Genomic DNA, 22,770 nt, shown 5'->3' with positions numbered 1-22,770 from the left:
TTAAAATTATACCACTACGTCATGTGTCACTGGTGTTGTGTTTGTGCAGCAACAGTGCTTTGAACAATGGGCAGCTTTTGCAGATAGCATCATTTTTGCCTTTAAGTTTCCACAGCAGCTGTAAACACAGCTGTGTGCGTCCCTGATACCCTGAAAGTGTTACTGTGACAGCTGCACACATCTCAGGGTTACTCATTAGGCAGAGGGGATGTGAAAATGTTAGCAAAAAAATCTTGATTCCAGTCAAACACACAGCTTACATGTTATCAGTAATAAAAGAGATAAGGTTAGAAATCGTTTCAGTTGTTCTGATAGAAAATTGGATTTTATTAACCCAGATTCATGTTGTGAAAAATAGAATCGCATCAGTCAATGGGTGTAAAAGTGAAGGATTTCTAATTGTGACATACAATCATTTTTTAACGTCCATCATCAAATGATTCATCCAAACAAAGCAATACAAATGTGGTGGGGAGATCAGTGAGAATCAAGAACAGAAAACTAAGTTTAATCCAGTGGGCCATTATTTATAAATAAAGTTTAGTGTTAATTGCTGATTCATTCGTGACAATAACTTTGCTTTTTTACAGTCTTACTACCAGATGCCAATGTCACTTGCATCTTCCACGATGACTGCATCCTGCCCTGTAGCTTCAGACCCACAGGCACAGTGGTCATCCACTGGTACAAGCAGCAAATCCCTGTCCACAGTTACTACTACAACAAGGACCAGTTTGGACTCCAGAACAAGCACTTCAGTGGAAGGACAGCCTTGTTCAACTCCCACATCCCTCACGGCAATGCCTCTCTGCTCCTCAGAAGGGTCAAAGTTCAAGACAAAGGCAGATACAAATGCTACACGAGCACACGAAAGGGCAACCAGGAGTTGTTTGTCAACCTGGAGGTGAAAGGTCAGTCCAGTATGATGCATTTGTAACATTTATAATACAGAATATCAGACATTTAACCCAACTGTTTATGATTTTTTTGTGTGTGTGGCTTTTTTTTTTTTTTTTTTACTAATAAAGCTTTGAGCAGTAAAGTGGCAATGAGTGCATCCATTCATGAATTGCCCTCAGGCTCCTGACAACAAGGTGGAACATTTGTTCTACTTTTTTCCACTACAGTCCAGCAGACTGGCTTTTACATGTCCTAATGGAAAAGCATTCAGAAAGCAAACACCTAAACTGTTAGAAGCTGATATCTTGCGCTTCAGCTGTTGTCACAGTGATCATTTCACTAATCATTTCAGAAAATAGTTAGAAAAGGTGTTTTTACACAATACACATATTGTATGAATGTTTTTACGTTTTAATTTTAACCTGTATAAAAATACATAAGAATTAGTTACCAAATTTCAAGCATATGCAGCACATGCGATCTTATTTAACTCATTATGTGTTGTTATTTTTTAACACATCTATTCTCAGTGTTGCACCTTTCTAGTAAGCTGAGCACTCAAGACTAATTCAGCCAATCACACACACACACGCACACATACAGCACTTTTATCTATGCCTAAGTGCTTTTTCTAACATTCACACACATTTTGATGGATGCATCCAGGGTAGCTGGGGTTCAGTATCTTGCACAAGGATATTTCTGCATGCAAACTGGAGGATTCAGAGATCGAGATACTGGCTTACCGTCTGGTAGACCCTGTGCTCAAAAACCTGTGCTCTGAAGTGACATATTGTCTTTTTTTGTCACTGAAATATTGAATTTTTCTGGCATGAGGATAAGAAAAACAGTCTCCACCCAATGAGTAGATTTGTAAGATTGTTGCATTTTAACAGCATTTCTAGCGAATCCTCACAGCACCCTGATGCCAAAAATATAATGTAAAATTTGTGTGCTATTATATCTCTTGAGTACCAACATGTTCATTAAATACAGCATATTCTAGCTGCTCCATAGGCTGTACATAAAATTGACTTTATACAAAGTATACCAAGTATAGACTGCCCACAGGAGAAATAGTGAACCACAGAATTGAAATGCAGCAGAAAAGCACCACTTTCAAGATTTGCTTGAAAGAGAATCTCTCCTAAATGCCAGCACTGGTGTGGAGAAAGTGCACATTACTAAGTGTGAACATGAAAAACACTAGTTTTACTGTTGACAATACTGAACTGTAAAATGGAACTTTCTTGTTGCACAAACTGAATCAGGCTGCCATTAAAGCCACACTTTTATCTTTTCTGCTTTCCTTCCAGCACTGATCCAGTCTGTGATCGTGGAGATAACCGACGAGATGGTCACTTGCTCCTCTCAGAATATCTACCCCATTCCTCAGGTAGCGTGGGCCACAGATCCCCCTTCTGCACAAGAAGCTCTCGAAAATTCCACAACCAAAACCACAGACCACAAGGGTCTGTTCACTGTGGAAAGCATGCTAAGGATTCTGGGTAATGTCTCCAATTACACTTACTTTTGCTCAGTCATATCAGCTGACAAAACCCAGATTTGGACTGCCTCTCGGAAAAACCAAGGTGCAGTTTGGTTCCATACTAATACAGATTTCATGAACAGGATTATTTATGACTTAAATGTGCTAAAAAAAAATGTGTGCAAACTATTTTTCAGAGGATATAACACAGGAAGAGGGTTACGCTCTGTCCATCCCATGCATCGCTCCTCACAGTCTCCAGAATTTTTCCCTCACCTGGACCTTTGACTCATCCAACGACCCCATAGTTATCTTGAGATATGACCACAGAACCAGACACAGCTTTAACCTGTGGGAAGGCGAAGCAGAGCTGGACCAGGACCTACTTCTTCTTGGGGATGGATCTCTTGTGCTTTTCAAACCACAAAGTGAAGAACACTCTGGGACTTACACCTGCAGCTTCTCAGGCCTGCAGAGCAGACACATCATTCAGACCAGAGTAAACATCACTGTAGCATCAATAAGTGAGTTTTCTTTTATATTATTTCTCAATTAAAGAAAAAAAATTGTTCTCTAAAAGAAATGTGCATTGCAGGTTTGGATGAACACAGTGTGCAGAGGTCCTGGTGGTGCACAGTGGCTTCTGCAGCTTTTGTCCTGATCACTGTTATTGTAGCTCTCCCTCAGTGTGTAAGGCAAAAAGGTACGTGAGTTATGCAATTATTAAAATTCGTATGTGCAACACTGCCATAATTCTGTTAAGCCTGTTAATTATTTTTATTTCTCATGGTTGTTTGTTTACATTAGGGGAAAAAAGCTAAATGCTTTTTATCGGTAAAAGCTGTTTACAAGTAAAACTTCACTGGATTTTCATCTCAGTTTTTATGTGAATGATTCCACTGACAGTATGAGAGTGATACAAAACGAACAAATGAAGATAAAGAGAAAAGATGGTGGTAGAATTACGACTTCCAGGGAGAAAGAAAAGTATTCAAAAACTGCTCTTTGATCGCTGATCTCTGATCTTTATGTCTGTTGGTTAAATTCTACACAATATTACACAAAACAACACAAAAAAGGTTTGATATAGCTTATCAACTAACATTAGAAATTGGTAGCGGTCAAGCGTGTCTGATGCATTATTTCCCGTTCCTGATACAGCAATGGAGAGCAGAACAGACTCACATAGGTGTAATGGAACAGACCCTGTTGAAGCTGCACATCACAAAGGTCTGAACACTGCTGCTTCATGCATAATCCGACACGATGGCGCTGATCGTAACAGAGAACCAGCGCAATCGGATGCGCAGGATGAACTTTTAAGGAGTGTGCCAAATGTAGATGAAGACTCTAGTGTGACTTCACTGCCAGACACTAAAGAAGAAGAAGATGAAGAAGAAACACCTTTGGACGGGAGTGATGGGCTACAACCCAGTAACCTGCAGAGGGATGGATTTGAAAATACTAAGCCTGTACTTTCTATACCATAAAAATCAAGTGCATTTACCAACTGTGATCCATGTTAGTGTTTGGAAATCAATGAGCATCAAGTGGTGGAGCAACACACACACACACGCACACGCACACACACACACACACACACACACACAGAAAGGTGATCCAGATCAAACTGGTAAAATTCAGCATGTGTCTGGTCATATTATCATCTTCATATAGTACCTGAATCATGCTGTCTAAACTATGATTGAACTTTGAGTTTGTGCTTTTTTCCCCTTTGGCTTTAAAATAAAACAAAGTGCCTATACTGGGCTCACCTTTGTCTGGCTTTTGATTTATTCTACATATCATCACCAAAACATACAAGCTCCATGTCCAAAAAAGTTGGGATGCTGTGTAAACACAGTTTACCATGCCATCCACAAATGCAGGAAAAAGCTCTAGCATGCAAATATGTGAACTCGGTCAAAGCTCAACTAAAATAGACTAAGGTGGAGAGCTGGTCGGTGGTCAGCTGAAAACGAAAATTTAAATTCACTTGCAAACATGGACGCAGTGTTCTCTGGGCTAAGACGAGAGACAATCTGTCTTGCGATCAGTATTCAGTTCCTGCATCTGTGACCTATGGAGGCAGATTAATGCCTGTGAAACTGGCAGCTGCTGGAAAGCCATCATCAATGCCGAAAGGTATGTACAGGTTTTAGAAAATATGCTCCCGTCCAGATGATTTCTGGTGCTGAACTGGCATACAAGCAGTCATAATCTTTCACCAGCTGGAAACATTTAGCATTGACTAAAATACAACATAGAAGACCCAAGGCTGTTGATAAAAGAAGAGTGGATGCTTTTCAAAATAACATTGTTTCTTAAAATGGTGCATTTCCTAAGTTTAAACATTTAATGTTTTCTATGTTTGATTGGGACTCAAATACAGTTTTGTGAGTTTTGAAAATCATCCTGAAGTTGGGACTCAGGGTTGTATACAAGTATTAAATATACTGGTTATTTACGAGACCAACAGAATTCTGTGTCTGTGCAGACGGTGGACTTGAGCTTGATTTGTGTTATGGTCGTATTGCAATATAAACATGGACATGATTTAATTGTTTGCATTGTACAAATGTCACACTGCCTAAAGACGTCTGGACAACCCGCCTTCATTACACCACAGCCACTTAATTATAAGCTTGGTGGCACAACAAAGACAAGCGTCTTGTTTTGCGGTTTCAATCGGACCTTAAACCAATTTTCGAATTAAATGGACGTTTTCCATCTAGATAAGCAACCCAAACAGCTGTGATGTGGGTCACTTTAGGGCCCACATCCTGCTGCTCAGATTAACTTTACTCGGGTCACTCCACAGAGTGGTTGTGGGAGGGTTTCATTTTTTCATTAGCGGTTGCACAAACTCCTCTGAGTAAATCTACATTGTGCAGTTTTAGCATGTCAAAGTGTGTGATGGTTGAGATGGCAGGCTGGGGGTTTGCCAGCAGGCCAAATGACAGATTTATTTATTTACTACAGCATTAGATATCCAAGATATGGGGTTTGTAGAGAATAGGCAACTAGAATGAACTTTTCTATAAACATTTGTTGTTGGTTTCTTTATATATTTGTGAAATTGGAACAAAATAAAAGATCAATAGGGCTGATTGATATTTCCTAAGAAACCAAGCTTAAGTGAATCAAATCGCTGCTTCTTATTCGCCGAAACATGTGAGACTTTTTCACGTTATGACTCAGACCTCCCAAAAATTACCAGAGATGATCATACACCCACTCCCACAATCTGACACCAACTTCTTCCCTACTTTTTCCACAGCTTAGACTCCACAGAATGCCTTCATGCATGAGTTCAGTCTATAGTAAAAAAGAAAAAATGCTTACGCACACACACGTATACACACAGAGCCTGATGGAAATCTTTGTATGGTTACTTTAAATCATACCTTTCTTTTGGACAGGAAGTGCCTTGTCATTCCACTGCTCTATGACAATAACATTTCTTTGCTAGTAATAAACTTGAAAGTTGTTTTTTTGTTTTTGTTTTTAATGAGGCCCCTTTAAAGATTTACATGTGTCATTGCACTTTCCTGAAACTTTAAAGAATGCACGAGAGAGGGAGAGAGAAAGAGGCAGACAGACTTGCGAGTGTGCATGTGCACTTTTAAGACAAAGACCCCGCCACAGTATCTGGAAGTAATCATCTCGTCCCGGCTGCGCTACACTCACAACCCCCTCCCTATGATGTAACCGGAGTTTTTATGCATGATGGTTCGGGATGGTTTTCAGTGAGTTTTAGGGGATTTCTTTTGGAAAAAAAACAACGACCATTTCATTCATTCGGGTCCCTGAAACTGCTGCTTCACTCTGTAGCCCACATTTTCTCATTGAATACCAAGATAAAATGTATGGAAGTGTTTCCCACCACCAGGAATGAGATTATACAAACAGCAATTAAATCAGTAGGTATGCTCTGTGTTGCAGAATGGGTTTTTCACCCTTTGCCTGCACAGTTAGTTGGGGAGGGGGAGTGAGGTTGGCCCCGTTTCAAGCATAGCAATGGGGCCTCCTCCCGCCTCCACATACTGCTGAAACAACAATCTAGGAGTCAACATTTTTTTTCTTTGTAACTCTTTTCTTTTTTGGAAAACGCACACTATGAAAAACCTCCTCTGTCTGAAAACCTAATGTCTAATTTTCTGTAAGCAGAAGGCCAGAGACCACTGGCAGGACATTTAATTAGTTTTACTTTGAAAGTGGAGAATCAGCACCACCACGTGACAAACGCAGCCTTGCAGTAATTCACTCAGAGTCCACGATGGAATAATGAAAACATGATATTAATAATCACTGTGAGGTCAGAGGTCAGAAACAGCTAGAGTCACTTCTGTCATCCCTCCTTGCTCATCAGCAATTCTCTATCTAACCAGAGAGGGGCAGCAACCGCGTCTGATGCTCGAAAGTAAACACACACTCCCCCCCCCTCCCCCCCACCTCTCCCTCTCTCCTGTGGAGGAGGATTTCAGCGGAGAGTTGAGGGTGGGAGGGGAGAGGGTCTCCAGCCTGGTCCTTTGTCATGGAAAGACTTTAGTGTGCTGTTTTAGAGAGAGAGAGAGGGATTGAGTGGACTTCAGCTTCATCACTAAAAGATCCTATAAGTATGTAACGGGGACAGAAAGCAAAGGTCAGTCGCTTTTCTTTTCTTTTCCTTCAAATTTCGCTTCAGCAGATGCCAAACTGGCTGGTCGGTACAAAGAGTGATGCTCCTGGAAAGTCAGGCGGCTGTGTCAGACTTAAGGTTGCGCGTTGTTTCTGTTTGTTGTACATCTGTCTGCGTCTGTGCTTTTACATGCTTGGAATAAATAAACGTGTAAAGAAAAATAACTCTTGTAGGCTAAAAAAAAGTTTATCTTTATTAACTTAACGTTGCCAGAAAATGCTGCCGCTATTCAAAGAAAGTAGATGACAAAAACAGCAGTGGTTATCAGCAAGTTTCCAGACTACTCACCACAATCCCTGTAGGTACAGTGCGCTGTGAAATCAGGACATTTTAATGATTTTTTTTTTTATCATAGCAAAAAATAAAAAATACAATCAAATCTTCTTTTTATATTACCTTAACCTCAAAGTTAATGCTTTGGTTTGCTGGTCAGAAAACTTTGAAGATTTCCTATATGTTAAAACACGTATTCTACGTTATATTCTGGCTCTTTGTAGACCCTCTAATTAGATGAAAATTAAACTAATTGTTAACTGCATGGGATTTCCCTTCACTTTTTTCCCTTGCATGGGAATAAAAATGACTGAGGCATAAGGCGACGGCAATTTCAGCACGTTAGGGCCTTAAAAAGCAGTGTGAAAGTATTCCTTTCCTTGTTGCCACACATTAGATGAAAGCCAGCTTATCAGTGGTCATTCCTCAAACTGTTTACATCTCCTTGTGTGTTTATGATCTGCACCTCCCTGCTGGCCTGCAGCCCGAGTAATGCAGTAAAAACTCATGCTCTTGACACGAGACAGTTTTTCTTTTAGGTCTGGAGAATGAACTCATACTGATTGATTGTGTCACTGTGTAAAAGGATACCCTGTTTCCTGTAGGCTCACTCTCCCTCTTCCTCCAGACAGCAGGAGCAGAAAATCTTGGATCAGCCATCTCTGTCTCACTCTGTGTCTGTGCGTGTGGATACAGGAAACGTCTGACTCTTTAAAATCCCTCGATAGTATCACCAGAACCAATAACATCCTTACTTTTCTGTGATCTTTGTGAGTTATGACCTGGAGCTAGGGGATTTGAAGATGGATTTCTTTCTTTTATTTAACATATTTTATTTTTGCCTTCCTTTTTCTTTTCCTCAGAGGAGAGCGCACATCTTTATCCCCCACTCCACCCCACTGGAAAAGCATGAGATTGAGGGCTGTGTGATTATGTTTATATAATTATCCAATCTACTCATTAATTAGCCAATTAAATGTTTTTTCAAAGACATGTCAAAACCTATAATCCATCAAATTTTTTACTTCTTTTTTTTTTTTTTTTTTTTGATTTTGTGCATTCAGCATGAAGTGAGTCTGGACTTCAAACTGTGTGTGAATGACTGGTCATGAGTCTGTGGCTGAAACACTGATTAAGACGCAGGGCACTGCTTTTCAGATTTGGTTTTTATTGGTGACAGAGGGCCAGACATAAAAACTTTCCTCTAGACCTGTTTTAATACTCAAGTCTTTAGGAAAGTTTTTATACGTCCTTATTTTCTGGCATTTTGAAGGATAAGTTAGCAGAGTGGTGACTTATTCTGTGGAATTTGTATTTTTTACGTGAAATATTAAAGATACAGTCCCTCCAACCTTAAAAAATGTAAATAATTTCAACCTGTGGAGCTCAGTTATTGCTTTAGCTGGTTAATTTTGGAGTTATCAGTTGCTATCAGGCCAAGGGGGGGAAAAAATTAAATAAATAAATAATTCACACACATTTTGCAAGCAGGAACTATTTTCTCTTTTACCAAAATACAGCCACCGTCCATATTATTCAGCAGAAGAAAGCACGTTGAGAGTGATAAGGTGTCGTGTTGCACATTAGCCATTCAGCCAAGCTTTCCTTTTAATGGATAGATGTGGGTGGCAGAAAGAAAAAAAAAAGAAAGTCTCCATGATTTAGTAGCTCATCCGGTTCATGCTCGGTGGAAAGTCACAGGTTAAGTAATTTAAGAAGTCCATAAAGAAAGTGGTAAGTTTTGTTGTCATTGGTTACCCAAACCCTCATATCAGGACAAATAAATCATCATTAAAGTTTGACCAATTTTCTAGGAGGACTGACCGATGGATGATGGACACCTCGCTCTCATTTAAGCCTGATAGTAACAATCTGATATTGTTTACATGATATTGTTTACAGTAAAGTTTCTTGAGCTTTTTGAGTAGCTGGGTCCTGATTTCTTATGTGAACACCAAAAGACATTTCTATAGCCAACATCTCCAAAACTGGAAACTTACTCAAAAACAATTTAGATAAATAAACAGCAGTAAAAGCCATAGAAAAATATGCAAAGTATCTAACACAAGGAAGAATCTGGTTTATAGTAAATTCCTGTTTTTTATTTTTTTAGGTTTTTCATTGATGTATATTGATTGCCTCTCCTTTCATGCACAGGACAAAGCTAAATCAATGTGATGAAGAGCATGCTTCCCCAAAGGAGTGCTGTCGCCACACTGGGCTACAGCTCAGGTAAAACAACAACTGTATCATATTACTGATTACTACAATTACATTATTCAGAAGCGACACTAACAGGAAATGACATCATACAATTACATTTAATATTTATTACATGCCATTTGAATGGAATATGTTTCCACCTTTACGGAGAGAACAGAGTCGGCTGAATCACAATAAAGTGGACTATGAGTATTTGGTTAGCTTTCCTGGAGCAGCTCCGTGTCTTTCCAGTCCATCCTCAAAGCTTCTGGGTTTCACTTAAAATGATATCTGAGTAAATGTGCATTGTGGAGCAGACGTCTGGACTATAATTTAGACACTGATCTACTGGAAAAAATGCTGAGAATTTTATTTGAGTCTAAAGAGCGCAGTCATACTGCAGCTATTCATGCAGGGAGAGCTCACACGAGAAGCAGTGCACTTCACTATTTATTTCATTTTGCAGGAGTTATGAACATTCTTTCATCTCAAACAAACTCCCTAATATTTTGTATATTCAACGTCCGGTCACCCATGACTCAAGAACCACCCCCCTGGCACAGATATTTTGGGTGTCCTCTTGCTGCCGAGACTATGATGTATTCTGGCTGGTCTTGGTCCACCAGCATTCTTCCATTTTTAGAAGAAACTTAACCACTGATTGAGCCAGTGTTTGTATTGGGCTCAGAACTGTATGAGAGTACATTCTTTGCTGGTTTCTCTACCCCCCACTTACTCAGCACATATGTGATAGCCCTTCTTTTAAGCTGAGCTGCTGTTTATTGTATTGAAGTACTTAAACTAACTTGACTGCCTTATGTAGGCCAAAAATAGACTGGCTTTCATGGTCTCTCAATTTTCACTTTTTTGCAGACTGTGTGAAGATTGAGCACAGCAGTGGCGGCTCAGTGGCTGGCACGATGCTGAGGGGCTCCCGCTCGAAAGCCGAGCTACAGGAACTCATGGAGACGCTGCAGCGCAGGAAGAGCGCTCTGGAGGCTAGTCTGAGGGCAGCAGAGTGCAGCCGCAAGTACTTGAGTACATCTGTAGGAACCCAGCCCACCAGGCCGCTGTCGATCCTCAGTAACACAGATCGTCCCCCTTCTGCCGCTAGAAACATCTCTTACATGACCAGCAACAGCGTGCCGCCGTCACCTCGCCAAGGTGATCGCCAGCTAAGCTCTAATGGCTTGCTCCGTCACTCCCAGGCTCGCCACCAATCCCAAGACAGCTTGCTTCTCTCAAATGGAAGCTCTATGGTCTCCCCTTATGGGGAGTCCATACCACGTTCTCCCAGGGTCAAAAGCGGAGCAGCCAGTATGCCATCCAGCCCCAGAATGACCCGCAGGCTCTACTCACAGGGCAAAGCTTCAGGAGACTCCCGTCAGAGGAAGTACTCCACGGGCTCCCTCAACAGCCTGGGTATGCACAGCCGTTCTCTGCCACGGCTTCACAATGCAGCAGATCCACCTGCGCTGTCACTGCCGTTACGCCACTCAGTAGGTTCCCACCGAGTGGTCTCTGCAGGAAACCGGCGCAGTCTCTCCTCTCTGGAGCAGCCTCCAGATGTGACAGTACCAGCCAGCATGCCCAGCACACCCAGGAGGGCTAGCCTGGCCTCTCTGAGCTCTATGGGAGTAGAGATTGATGGGACGGGGTTAGATCTGGGCATCGGAGAGAGGAGGTTGTCCTTTGGGAAGAGTGGTTTGAGTCCGGGACAACGGGTGGGCAGCATCACCTCTCTGAATGGCAAAGAGGAGCTCAAAGACTACCACCAGCATCAGAGAGATGAGCGACTCAGGGAGCAGAAAGTGCAGAGATTAGTGAGTTCTTTTTACCCAAATTTGTGCACTTTTATTTCACTTTAACAATTTATTCATACACCTGTCTGAAAATGTAATCAGTTCAATATTTTCCTAGAATAATTTTAACCAAATATCAATCAATTATCTGCAGGAATGCCAGCGTCTAGAGACCATCTTAAACCTGTGCACTGAGTTGGGACAGGTAGCGAGAGAGCCAGCGGGATCAGCTGTTTCTGACCTGCAGAAGATCAATAAGGAGCTGGAGAAGCTGCAGGTGTCGGACGATGACTCAGTGTTCTCCGACTCTCCGAGCAGCACAGCTCAAGAGAGCTGCTTTGGAGCCAAAGCCAGAGACTTCCAACTCTCTGAGGAGCAGCAGGCCAGCCAGCGTCAGCAGAGCGGCTATAGAGAGGCCAGATCCCACTCACCTGCTATCAGTCTCAACAGCAGTGCACCCTCGCCTTCTATGCATCACAGAGCCAAAGTAAGTCCAAAGAACCCGTTCTCTTTTATAAGCACAAGTTTAGGAAAAAGAAATAATATAATCTAGAAAATGATGGTATCAACTGAAGTATTCAGAAAGAATAAATCTACTTGTTGTTGTGCAGTTTTCATTATTATTCTTGAAGTATCTTGTAGTTTGTAACATGTATGATGGAGTTCAGTGGTACAGTTTTGTCCTTCTAGTAGTCAGGAGGTCGGAAGAGTCTGAGAGAAAAACTACTGGAATTTTCTAAGGAGAAATTTACATAAATAAGAAAAGACTTCCTTTGTTTTTTGGTTGTATGGAGTCATACAAACTGTGGGGGTTACCCCACAATGATATAAAGTTAATGTCACATTGCCTACAGTGGATGAACATCCAAAGTCTAATTTGCAGTCAGCATCATATCCACACTTTAATGAGACGCTGCATGAATATTCTGAAAAACTATATTGATTCAGGTGTAGTTATAGCTTTTGTCTACTTCTGCTACACTTACACACTAAGTGTAAGCAGATTTCACTGTTTCCCAGTGGTAAATATTAATGAGGTTGTGAAGCAGGGCTGGGAACTTGTATTTTCCCATCGGGCCTCATGAGAAACTGAGAGTCTTGTGGCTGCCGCACCAATAAGCTGGACTCAGTTCTGCTAAGTATTAATTTGATCTCTTTATAAGTTTATTGATGTAGCCCCCCACAGCAATCCCAGTTTGGGAAAATTAATTTCCCACCTTGGCAGTAAGGTAATTTATTTTTCTCATAAATCTAGGACTTGAATGTCAGGGAGATGTTTCTTGCAAATTTACTGCTGTAATTTGGTAAATTTGGTAAGTTTTTTTCTTTGAATCTCCATTACTTTTAAGCGTGCTTCCTGGTGTTACTCCACAACTAGCCTTTGGAGTTAAGGCTTTTAGCTAACAAGTTAGCAAACAGTTATCTATCAAGCATAGAGGGAGCTAAATTTAGGGTATTTTTCTGGTCTCTTGAATTTTTAAGTTTAAAAGTGCATCTTTTTTGGCATCTCATCTCCTAAATATGTGAATATTTATATTGAACTACATGTTTATCTGTTACTTGCTAACGCTACTTCTTTGCTAACTTTGTTGCTAAGCCTATAGCTTACTGAAGGTCTATTAGAAATAGCTTCAGAACCTAAAGTAGCACTGTTGGTTGGCAAAAGGCCTTTTTAACCAGTTGGAAGACTCGTTCATGCCCCTGGTACATTTGAACTTAAAAGCTCATCTTCTCAGTAACTGTAACCACACAATGAAAGGTGAGAGAGCTCTCCCTCCCTCATCTTCCTTCGGCTTAATTTTAAAGCACACTGGGTGGCTGTAGCTCAGGCGGTAGAGCAGGTCATCTACTGACCGGAAGGTTGGTGGTTCGATTCCTGGCTTACCCCTAGTCTGCATGCCAAATATCCTTGGGCAAGATATTAACCCCAAATTGCTCTCCGATGCATCCATCGGAGTGTGAATGTTACTTAGAACAATGTGCTTGGATGAATGCACAAGTTGTGTAAAGTGCTTTGAGTGCTGAAGAGTAGAAAAGCGCTATATAAGAACCAGTCCATTCACTATATTTACCTGTTATCAAAATTGATCACTTGCTTTAAAAATTTGTCACTTGGTGAAAAGAGAAAAATTGTATTACTTTATACTAACAGAATAAACTAACAAGTTCTTGCAGGTTGTTGATGTAATAATGAGTGATACATTTGGACAAGGATCCTAAAGCTATTTATCTTTACCCTGGTTACTTCCTAGATGACTTTCACAGTGACTGAGGAGCGAACACACACTTCTGTGGAATGCAGTTAATCTGACTCCTGATTGCTTGTTTATCTTTGTCCGTTTATATATCAGAGTGCTTTTTTTTTCAATCCAAGTTTTCCCATCCCACATTTCCTCCAAACTTCAGTTAAAACCTTGTTTTAAAGTTTTCTAGAGAGACCAAATATTTGTATTTGAACTCTGTTGAAAGAGTACATAAAGAAATGAGGGGTGGGTCAAAGTTTTGAGCTGCCACCCATTTCTTTATGTTTTGCTTCCACAGAGCCAGACTCGCTTGTAATATTTAAAGTTGTCTCGAGCTGTTTTGAATAGTTCTCCAGGGTTTCTCAACTTTGAACACTGAACTCTGAGCTTTGAATGTCCTTCAAGAAGCGTGGAGAACTTTTCCTCTGTTTTTGCCTTATGTCTGTACTATATTTCTATATGCCATATGTTTGCAGACATTTCTGCACCTATTTCCCATTTTACTAGCAACGTATATAGAAATAGGTAAGTGGATCAAGACCAACATGCACAGTACTGCATGACAAAATTGTGTCAGAGCTTTAAAAAATGATGTGTGCAGTCCCCCAAACTTTAAGGAAGGATAATTATAACAACTATTAGGCATTCTATTATAACTACTGTAAGTGTGTGCTGATAGTTTCAGTTTATGTTTATGTGGGTTGTTCAGACATAAACAGAGAAATCACAGTTACGCACAATCTTCTCACAGCTTTGATTTTTTCTCTCACTACTATTTTATAAATGTGTTGCAAACTAATAACCAGATGAACATGTTTAAGGTACAAATATAAAAGAAATCAAATATATCAAATACTGGAGTTTAGGCTCCCAGCCAGACCACTAGGCCAGTTTCTTTTCCACTCTCGAGCAGCAACAACCTAGGGTTGTGTCTGGTTTTAATGAAGAAGTCCTAGTTTTGTTTCAGTCATTCAAATTGTTGGGGGGGAGAGACAGGAAATGACTTTATCCCACAGAGCATTAGCATGCGCATATGTGTGTGTGTGAGTGTGTGTGCGCAGCTCTGTGCAGTTGTGTGATTGGAAGAATGCTAGTGTATATGTGTGGCAGAGCCATGCGTTTTTCCAGATGTTTTGAACTTTCTGCTGAGGATAAATGGATGGAAGATGTTCCAAAAAAATGTAATTATAATTAACCCAGGTAATGTAGCAGATCCAGCTGTCATGTAAACACACGGTTATAAAATTAGGTTTCCAAGTTGATGCTATTATTTTCTGCTATGTATCAGTCGTGACAGAGGTTTACAGACTCCAAATACCCTCTCTGCCATCTCCTGCATTCCTCAGAGCTTTGTGTGCAGTGAAAAGAGAGCACTCACAACCCATCTGGAAAACTAGAGCTGTTGTTCACATGAGCATCTGTCCAGAGAAAAAAATCAACATAGGTCCTTAAGGGAAGAATACCTGATATTACTGATATTACAGGATGTCTCGAATACACCTACATATGACTGTGAATGAGTGTTTGCAGGGTGGTGGTCGATGGTGCAGTATGTGGGAGTGCTTTAGCATGAGTGGTGGTGAAGTGCACTGATAGAGATTTCCATTACGGCCAGCGGAAAAGAATCCCTGCTGTCACTGATCCAGCTTGGATGAGTTAAAACAGCAGCTGCTGTCGTCTAATTCAATAAAACCTGATTCTGCACGGAGGCAAAGTATATCAGCATAATTTACACAGCAAAAAGAGAGCTGTTGTTTTTTGTGTAATTGCATAAAGTCTCTTTTTCCATTTGATCGGGGACCTTTGTTTGTATATTTGTACTTACACAATGCGCAGCCTCCTGGAGAGCCGAGCATTTATCTGCGTTCCTGATGTCGTTACAGGCTTTGGAGAGCGTGCAGCTGAAACAGGAAGTAACGCACATAGAGGAAGAAAGAATCCAAGTTTTGAATAACATAGAAGAGCTCGAGCAGAAGATCAAAGACCTGGACAACCAGATGGAGGAGTCTCTTCGAGAGGTAGACGGCACAGTGCAGCACAAACACGAATAGTTTGTTCTTCATTTTAAAATATTTAGCTAATCCGCTTTTCTGGAGATGAAAGAACCTTTCAGACGAAGACATGTGCACATATAATACTCCTTTTGATTGCTCTATACACATATAATACTCTATTTAATTGCTGGAGTGTTGATGGAGCAGCATGACAATACGGGATATATCCATGGAGGTCGACTGCAGGGTACTTTTAGTTGGGAGGACACATGTTTTAATTCTATACAAGCAGGTAAATGAATCTTAAATAAAAGTGTTAGGTGTTTGTGAGACTCAGTGAGAATTAAAAACTGGTGACTTTATAACTGCTGGATGGTCAGGGTCACAGATAAAGATGGAAAACACCCTGCTGTGGGCTTTCTACATTTAAAACTAGGTGTTATTAAGAAAAGCTCATTGGAAAGTATCAATGGAAGAGTAATCATTGCTGATTAGAAATAATAAAGTTGTAAGTTAACTCAGGCTCCACAGATTAAAAACTGATGAAGCGAGCATCATGCTGAAATCCTGCGAATGTCCTATTCGGTGCACTAGTCCAAAAATGAGTCCAAAGGGATATTGTCACCCTTGCGTTGCTACTTCTTGCAGATGGAGGTGGAGTGTGCTCTGCTGGAAGGAGAACAAGAGTCGGAGATGGCCCAGCTGCAGAGGGATAAGGAGCTTCTGGAGCAGCTCAAGGGAAAAATTCACAATGTTGAGAAAATGAACCACACTGAGAAGTCACAGGTAAAAATGACAAGAAATGCAGTGAATTATTTCCTAGGGTTAGGTTTGTTATGAAATCTGAGAAGTATTTTTCTAGTATTCCACTAATTAGGATTTCAGTATACTGAGCTAAAAAACAACAACTATACTTTGTATATTCATAGATTTCTGTTAAGGCAGTTTACCCAAAGTTTTACTCTTTCACATGGTTTGAATTTTTATGTTTCCTGGTTGCTCCTCAGGAGACTGAGGAGCAGTCAAAAAGTTTGGAGGACTTGGAGTTTCAGAAGCTGGAGAGAGAAATTAAGCAGGACGAGGAAAAAGAGAATCAGGGCCAAGAGCTGCTGCGAGAGATCGCAGACTGTCAGCGCCTTACTGTCACCCGCAAGGTACAACATGTGAAGTTATAGAAGTGTGCATGCTGCATGTGGTGCATGTATAACTCACCCAACATCGTAACACCCTAACCTGTATTTTTCTTCAGTAACTTTAATAACTGGAGCACTGTGGCAGAATTAATCCTAACAAGATGTTAAACTTAACTCAGATCTTTAGGGTGTGCAATTTTTAAGTCTGGCCTACACAGGAATATGGACACTATCAAATAGCACGGCTTCTTTAAAAAAAAACATTTTATATAATTTTTCTAGAGGGACTCTGTTACAGATATTATATACACATAATGAATAGTGACTTTAAAAAGTGCATTTTTACACAATGGAAGGTAAAAAGCAAACATGTTTTTTAGTGATGATTGTAAATTTGCTTTTTTTTCTGTATTTTTGTTGAATTTACTACACTGTGGTCTGTTGTCATTAATCTTACTGCAGGTTTTGCATGAAAATAAAGCTTCAAAATTATGAGATTTGCAGCACAAAGCATGAACTAATTGCAGGAAACCATCAATGGTAAGCATGCAATGCTTAAGGCCAACTGAACACTTTTTTTTATTGAGTATCAAAACCCAGAAAGGGCACAGGAACTGGGTAAAGATATTTGCTTATAAAGAGGGTGTAGTATATCCCAGAAACTGAACTGCCTTTATTAGAATTTTCTGCCTTACTTTCTCAATATCTCTGCATTGCTTTTTATTTTTACCGCGTTGTTCTGCCTCGCGCTTTGTGAACGCTGACATATGTAATGTGTACTAATGCTGCGCTCCTTATTTCTCACAGGAAAGACTCATGACGCTCAAGAAACAGTCATCTCAGATTACTTTACAGGCTCAGCAGGAACGGGAGAATTTCCAGAGAGAGAAGAACAATTTGCTCGTCATGCTTCAGAAGGTTTGAAAATTCTCTGAATGTTACAATTGTAAACACAGCCTTCGGTTTTATTTACTTAAAGAGTGCCTCATGTCTGCAGGAGAGAGAGAAATTGGTGTCTTTGGAAGGAAAGTATGCAGAGCTGTCTGAGGGGCAGACCTTCGCTAACAATCCTGTGGCCTTCAAAGAGGTAGGAGTCAGTGGCACAAACAGTGCAGCTTTAGGTTTTTAATATTAAAAATCCTATTTCTCCTTTTCATTGCTCTGATTTCTGTGCAGCACTTGCACACTCTGAAGGAAAGACGGAGAAGCAGCAAGGAAAATTCATCACATCCAAATGACAGTCAACCTCATAAAAGGAGCCAGCAGCTGCTCACCACTTATGGCAGATCCCTCGGACGCACGCTTCCTCCAAAGGTCTTTAGGTTTTTTCAGAAAATCTGAGCAGACGGAAAAGGTTGGCTCAAACTGGAAGTTAATGCTTGCTCCCTCAGTCTGCTATGTTAAAGAGCACTTAGCATGTCGACTTTTTAAAACATTTGCAGTGGTACTTTCAAAATGATTGTGCTCATGGAGATTCTGGCCTGCAGATGCTTTGCCCTAGTTATTTGTTTATCCCTTGAGAATGATCCACCCAAACAGGAATTCTCAGTTTCAGTCTGGGTTGCAACATCCATCCAGCTCATGAAGTTTGCATTTCTGTAAATGTTGAAGAATGAATAGAATAGAATTCAACTTTATTGTCATTGCACATGCACAGGTACAGGGCAACGAAATGCAGTTTGCATCCATCCAGAAGTGCTTTAGTGATATAGATATATTACAATATATATTAGCAATAATATAGATATGTAAGTATATTACAGAAATGGGTCTATTATGGTATGTTATAATGTACACGGTATGAAGTATGTTGTAAATATTCTATAACTATAGGTATGTACAGGCTGTAGTGAGTACAAGCTATGTACAGGATATGAACAGGAAATAAAAATATGAAAAACTATACAGAATATGAAATAAATAACTTTACAGAAATCTGAGATATACAGCTATACAATGCAGTCCTAAACAGCACGTGTGCTCTTGTTTCCCCTCTCAGCCTCACCTTCCTTTGTCCCAAAGCTCAAGCTGTGGCAGTGTCATCCCACAAGGCTTCTGCTTCTCCCCTCGGGAGGTGAACCTTCGCCGCTTGCCCAAGAGTGAGTCACACTGTCCCGTCTCATCTGTGTCAACCTCTTGGTAGTAGTTGTAGTAGTAGATCGGCTCTGCTCCTGGGGCTGTATGACTGTGAGGTCAGGAAATGCTGTGGTCCTTTGAAAATCTGTGTCACTGCACAAAGCAAGATACATTTAGTCTAAAACTGATGTTAAAAAAAAACACAGAACAGAAACGCTACATTATACAAGAAAGAAAATTGGGATTTTTAGCTTTGCTTGTTTCAAATCAAGAAACAAATGCAAATCTCTTTAATGAAAAAACCGAAATTACAGCATTTTTGCAATTTTTTGCATCAAGACAGTGATAAAATAATCATAAGATGCAGTCTGTCTGCTCTCAGTTTGCCTTTGAATGGGGTCGAGTTGGCAGTTATGGCACATCAAAAATTGTAAATATGTTACACTTACTACCTACATTCTGCCAGAACCTCATAGATTTGAAAAAGAAATTCATCTACAAGTAGTGATGGGGACAGGTTAACTATAAAAGGACTCAGGAGCTCAGCAAGCTTGCTTTTATATAGGAATATAACCAGAATACAACGAGTTGAGCCAAGTGCAATACTGCAACGATACGTCACAGACAAGCTGCACTCATCAGCACAGACTGACTTAGATTGATTGCAACGTGCTGGCAATCTGTCTGCATTTACAAATTAGACAGCAATTATTTGCAAGCCTTTGCCAAACTGTCTGAGAATGATTACAGGCAGTCTGAGTCAGACCACATTTGTTAGGTTACCACCAGGTAACCTGTGCAATTGCCTATTTTTACTCTGATTACTCTGTTTTTATAAGACCTAATCCTGTTTGGCCATGTAGTTAATGCATTGCAGCTCTTTGGATGTGATTTTGTCTGTTAACAAACATGTGTCCTGATGGTATTTTCAGTTTGTTATTTTAATATTTTCTTCTGTCAGCAGGCAACAGCCACGCACAAGTAAATGAAGACAGGCAAAGACAGAGTGATTTTTGCAACAGGTTGGTCTCTGAGCCCAACGTCTTCCTGGACTCTTTCTCTTACCCGGACAACAGCCAGACGTCAGACACCATCAGCGTGGACAGCTCTGACAGCCTGGAAACCAGCTTCTCTGCCTGCTCCCCAGACAACATCTCAAGGTTAGAGACAGGAAACACGATGAGCTACACATCAAAGGAAGTTTCTTCTTTCTTTGATAGTCTATTTGTTACTGACAGCTTGTATTTTCCATTTATTATCAGTGCCAGTACCTCCAATATGGCAAAGATTGAAGAGATGGAGCGTTTGCTCCGCGAGGCCCAGGCCGAGAAGCTGAGACTCCTCGAGCATCGAGTACTGAGCCAAATCTAACCTAAATTGTAACCTTGCATGTCGGATGTGTGCATTTTATTATAAATGTAATTTACTTACATGTGCAGGAGCGGGAGATGGAGATACGCAGGCAGGCTCTGGAGGAGGAGAGGAGAAGAAGAGAGGAACTGGAGAAACGGCTGCAAGAGGAAACAAGCAGGAGACAGAAGCTTGTGGAGAGAGAGGTGAAGCTCAGAGAGAAGCAGAGATCACAGGTATTCATAAAAACTCACGAGAAGATGTTGAAATCCAATCTGTAGTTCACATTAGCTTTGTGTAACTACATTTCAGATAAAGACGAGTAAAATGTCTACTTTCATCTAATTTTATCGCAGTCCCGACTGTTGACAAGATACCACCCAGTAAGAAAAGACGACTTTGATCTTCACGGCCACATTGAAGCAGCCGGACACAACCCAGACGCCTGCTTCCATCTGGCCATCACTGACAAAACCTGTCGCGGGTTCCTCGTCAAAATGGGAGGAAAGATCAAGACGTGGAAGAAGCGCTGGTTTGTCTTTGACCACAATCGCAGGACACTCACTTACTATGCAGGTGAGTATCTTTCTTTTACGTCTCTACTTTGATGTGCAGCTTTTTTGGTGCGACAAAGTTGCTGCAGCAATGGCTGCTAACTTTGAGCTACGCTAGGATACTTTGACACAGCAGTTCTGTTTATACTCCCGGCTGCAGACAAACACGAGACCAAGATGAAAGGCGTCATTTACTTCCAAGCCATAGAGGAGGTGTACTATGACCATTTAAAGAATGCACACAAAGTGAGTCCGTTTACATGCGTGTGTTTGTGTATCCGTGGCATTTTACCACGTGGCATTGTATAGTATTGACACCTGTTTGTCCTTTTTTTCTCCTCCCCCTCTCCTTTACTCTATATTATTTGACTTTTTTCTCAAAAATGACATTCACTTACACACACAAGAGCCCCAACCCCTCGCTGACCTTCAGTGTGAAGACCCACGATCGGGTGTACTACATGGTGGCTCCGTCCCCTGAAGCCATGCGTATCTGGATGGATGTTATTGTAACCGGTGCTGAAGGACACATGCACTTCATGGTCTAACAGAGCTACAATTATTGTTTGCTAGGTTACCTAAAAAAATTTAAGCTTCAGTTTACACTTGAAGTTGTCTACAAATGAGCTTGAGCATAACTTCTGCTCAAATACAGACTTTGTAATGTAATCTTGTATAAGTAGATCAAAAGAAGTGGCATGATAGTTTCATAATCAAGCTGTTTACTTCTTTCAGCACTTAAAACTGTAGCTGTTGCATTTTCCAGTTTTTCTTTCCGCAGTACGCTCTTCCTGTTTAATCAGCTACCCTTCTAAACTGCGGTACACCCTAATGCTGCTTCACTACAGATGTATGGCTGTCCAACAGCTTCCTGTAAACTGTGGCCACCTCTTGCTTTCTTCCACCTGCAGTCTGGTTGCACTCGCCTTTAGTCAGACTGAAATTTTTTTCCTCTGAATGTCGACTCTGATGTATTACTTCGATATCGTCACTAATATTCAATTATTAGCATACTGCATTTTAAAGCCAGTCACTTTGAATGCTGCTGCCAGCGTAAGCTCACTTATGCTTACGTGTGGGTCACTTCCATTTAAACGAACAAACCATTTTTCTTCACACATGCAAATTAAATTTGTGAAGGATTATCGTACGCACTTTGTGACTTTATTGTTTTAAGTTATTAGCAGTTTTAGGCAAATATTTGACTCCTAGAGGCAGAAAATGACCACAGTGCAGTTAGATTCCTCTGTCTGTAGCTGTGGCTGCAGGCCTGACGTGAATGAAGCCATGTCGTGCAGCAGTGATGCTGTATGTGCTGCATCACCCACGTTCCTCACACCTTTCATATCTGCATTTTCACCAGCAGAGGTCCTCAGCGAGCCCTCAGACTGGAATGACGTAATCTGCTCTGGCCAAAGTCACTTAGTATATATGAGTAATTATTGAAAGCTTTAATAATCTACATGTTCAATCTAATCTGTTTACTTGTAAAGCCTAGTTTATCGTGCTAAAACAAATGACAGAGGTTGTCATCTAGAAAGCAAAACGATTTTTTTAATGTGTTTAATATTTGACGTATTCTCTGGCTGTGTTTGATAATCAAAGATCACTGTCACACCAGGTGACGAGCTGTCGGGTTACAGACTGCAGGGCTCACTGTAGAGTGCAGATCAGGCTGCAGAGCTGACAGTGTTGCAGGTGAAGTTGTTGCTTTTTTGGTTGATGTCTCTCTGTGACCAGAGGCGTTTGCCAGGTAAACATCTCATCCTTGTGCTGTTGTGCACTGTGTGAAACATAAGCCTTGAAACCCCCGAAATTACTGCATTTATATATACATATATACATCTATATTTTTGAATACACTTCATATTTTATATTTTGTTTATTAACAGTAACTCTATGCTACAGATTTTTATACTCAACGTGTGTGATAAATAAATAATTCTGATCATCAGTCGTATTGTTAAAGGTATATCATTTCTTGCGTCGCTACAGTACATGCAGCTTACACAGTAATGAGCATGTGAACCAAACTGATAAGAAACCAAAAAAGTGAATGGTTTTCAAATACAA

General features: G+C 40.6%; 1 protein-coding gene across 4 annotated transcripts; it reads left to right on the top strand.

The window, feature by feature from the left end:
- Window positions 1-6,896: 6,896 nt before the first annotated feature.
- phldb2a (pleckstrin homology-like domain, family B, member 2a) lies at window positions 6,897-22,641 on the top strand. 4 transcript variants are annotated; one of them, XM_080867464.1, is made up of 17 exons: window positions 6,897-7,034; window positions 9,501-9,575; window positions 10,419-11,368; window positions 11,502-11,834; window positions 15,474-15,608; window positions 16,233-16,370; window positions 16,592-16,738; window positions 17,525-17,635; window positions 17,715-17,804; window positions 17,894-18,031; window positions 18,717-18,816; window positions 19,758-19,953; window positions 20,056-20,146; window positions 20,233-20,379; window positions 20,500-20,719; window positions 20,858-20,943; window positions 21,105-22,641. In XM_080867464.1, exons 2-17 carry the CDS (start codon window positions 9,521-9,523, stop codon window positions 21,243-21,245), a joined length of 3,078 nt encoding a protein of 1,025 aa, XP_080723590.1. In that variant the 5' UTR covers window positions 6,897-7,034; window positions 9,501-9,520; the 3' UTR covers window positions 21,246-22,641. The 4 variants fall into 4 exon arrangements, with proteins under 4 accessions (XP_080723590.1, XP_080723588.1, XP_080723589.1 ...); XM_080867462.1 differs by having other exon boundaries at window positions 20,056-20,148; window positions 20,229-20,379; XM_080867463.1 differs by having other exon boundaries at window positions 19,755-19,953.
- The last annotated feature ends 129 nt before the right edge of the window (window positions 22,642-22,770 follow it).

The sequence above is a fragment of the Rhamphochromis sp. 'chilingali' genome (assembly GCF_963969265.1).
Source record: "Rhamphochromis sp. 'chilingali' genome assembly, chromosome: 19".
NCBI lineage: Eukaryota > Metazoa > Chordata > Actinopteri > Cichliformes > Cichlidae > Rhamphochromis > Rhamphochromis sp. 'chilingali'.
This window is presented reverse-complemented; position numbering and strand designations above follow the sequence as displayed.